The sequence below is a fragment of the Typopeltis vanoorti genome, chromosome 15 (genome assembly GCF_054136105.1).
Source record: "Typopeltis vanoorti isolate ZY-2024b chromosome 15, IOZ_Tvanoo_1.0, whole genome shotgun sequence".
NCBI lineage: Eukaryota > Metazoa > Arthropoda > Arachnida > Uropygi > Thelyphonidae > Typopeltis > Typopeltis vanoorti.
In genome coordinates this window covers 15,476,104-15,478,440 of record NC_143563.1, presented here as the reverse complement: position 1 = coordinate 15,478,440, position 2,337 = coordinate 15,476,104, and the positions used below count along the sequence as shown (strand labels likewise).

Sequence of the window (2,337 nt, the reverse complement as noted above, 5' to 3'; positions counted from 1 at the left end):
GAAAAGTAGATATCTTGTAACAGATCTAAATAGTTTGGCAATGCCATTCAAGACATCTTTAACATATGAAATGGTAACACCATGGACCACCTCTTTATCACTATTATGATAGAAGAAAGTTTATTTTTCACTTGGTTAGAATATAATAAAAAATTTTGGTGTTGCGCTACCTTACCCCAGTCCTGAAGATACTTTCAGGCGCAAACTTTGTTTGCTCACACTTGGATAAAGGATTAAACTAAATTTATTATATGATAGAAGAAGATGGCAGGGAAACTATAATGATCAGTTATCTTGTTTTCATATAAGATTCAGTAAGCATTAGTAAGGATGGTGGACTTAGTGTGATTTATTTCTTGAGAAAACAGCATTTCAGTAGAGCAGAGTGTGTGTGTGCGTGCGTGTGTACACTCAGTGTACTAGTGTCTTAATGGGGCCAGGTTTTTGGCAATTATGATAGTGTGAATGAATGTAAAGTTCGATATGTGTTTTCTTTCTAAAAACTGAGAAATGAAGGCTACCATCTGGTTCATGAATAACAGATCTAAAAAGGCAATCCAGAGTTAAGTGAAATGAATTTTGAATGAAAGTATGTTGTATGGTAAATTACCAAGTAGTATTGCAAAATCTTACACAAATAAAGCATGTATTTTCCTCCCTGAGACTTCACAGTTCATTCTATGGTTATATTTTATTTATAAGAAATAATTTGAAAATAAGGCATGAGAGTATCTTTTAATGTTTGCATCATTTAACTTTCAAAAAATATCTAATATTGGTATATTTTTTTATAGGTTTCTTAACCAATCTTTGAAGATGATGACTATTGGAAACTTGATCTCTGTCAGCTATCCTTACAACTAAGAAGTTCTGAATGCCCTTTGTTTATAATTTTTTTATATATATAAAAATAAAAATTAATATATATTACGATATCTGAATTTAATCCATAATCACTTTTTTTCCTTTCTACCAAAATGAAGCTGCCTAGAACACTTCTTGTTCTCATTATCAGTGTAGCGCTGATCTCTTTTTTCATGTTCAAGTTAATTTCATTTTCAGATGTTGATACTACTAAGCGTGAGCTGCTTCGGCATACCTACCGACACCAAAAAGGAGTTGAAGTCAAAGTGAATATAGATAAAAAGAAAACTGCTTTTCACACCGAAAAAATAATTTTGCTTTGGACAGCATTTTTTACAAAAGTTGATTATATTCCTCCTTTAAAATCCTTACAGTGCCCATTATCTAGCTGTCACATAACTTCCAACCGTAGTATGTTATCCAAAGCAGATGCTGTTATTTTTCACCTGAGAGATATTAATCTAGAAGATATGCCTCCAACAAAATTTTCATGGCAGTTATGGATTCTTCTACATCATGAATCTCCACCACATACACCAAACATTCTGACACCATTGAATGGTCTTATGAATTGGACAGTAACATACAGACTTGATTCTGAAGTTGTATTAAACCCTGAAATCTTTCACAGTCCTAGTCCTGTTGCACAGCTTCAGAATTTTGCACTGAACAAGACCAGAATGGTGGCATGGTTTTCAAGTAATTGCCACACACCTAGTAACAGAGAAGGTTTTGTTGAAGAGTTCAAGAAAAGCATTCCAGTTGATATTTATGGCAGCTGTGGAGATAAAATATGTTTACCAAAAATGTCCCAAGAGTGCTATAATCAGGTTGCCAAAGAATATCGTTTTTACTTTTCATTTGAGAATTCCATCTGTAAAGATTATGTAACAGAAAAATTTTTCTTCATACTTGAAACAAATATGATTCCTGTTGTTTTTGGAGGAGCAGATTATTCAAAAGTTGGGCCACCAAACTCTTATATTGATGCTTTGGCATTTCATTCCCCTCGAGAATTAGCACAATATTTGTTGTCAGTTGCCAAAGATGATAAAAAATACAATAGTTATTTTGAATGGAAAAAACATTATGTGTTAAAACACACACATTATGCTTGTGAAATTTGCAGGAAGCTATATGATACTTCTGGACGTCCATCTGTATATACAAATCTTCATAAATGGTGGTTTGATGAAGCAAAATGTAAAACTTGGAAACCAAAAGATAACTGAGTTTTTTTTTTATGTATGTGTATGTTGGTCATTGCTTTTTGTGGAATGGTACACAACAGTACAGCATACCAGCACCTTTATTAACAGTGATATATGACATATGGATGTGGTATGGTTTTAATTGTCAACTTTTCTTGCTAGCAAAGAATGAATCACCTACTGTTTTACAAGAAAAGCACTGAATGTTGGTTAATTTGTGTTATTTCTTGAGGTGGTTTTATAACAATAATTTGTTCATAGT

The 2,337-nt window shown here is 32.6% G+C and overlaps 1 protein-coding gene across 1 annotated transcript; it reads left to right on the top strand.

Annotated features, from left to right (window-relative positions):
• The first annotated feature begins 977 nt into the window (after positions 1-977).
• On the top strand, positions 978-2,096 carry LOC150098411 (core alpha-(1,3)-fucosyltransferase-like). Its single transcript, XM_090405201.1, has one exon. It carries the CDS (start codon positions 978-980, stop codon positions 2,094-2,096), a length of 1,119 nt encoding a protein of 372 aa, XP_090261327.1.
• The last annotated feature ends 241 nt before the right edge of the window (positions 2,097-2,337 follow it).

Bases quoted from the DNA above. Each gene is read 5' to 3' on its own strand.
- LOC150098411 (XM_090405201.1), top strand. From the start codon at position 978: ATGAAGCTGCCTAGAACACTTCTTGTTCTCATTATCAGTGTAGCGCTG.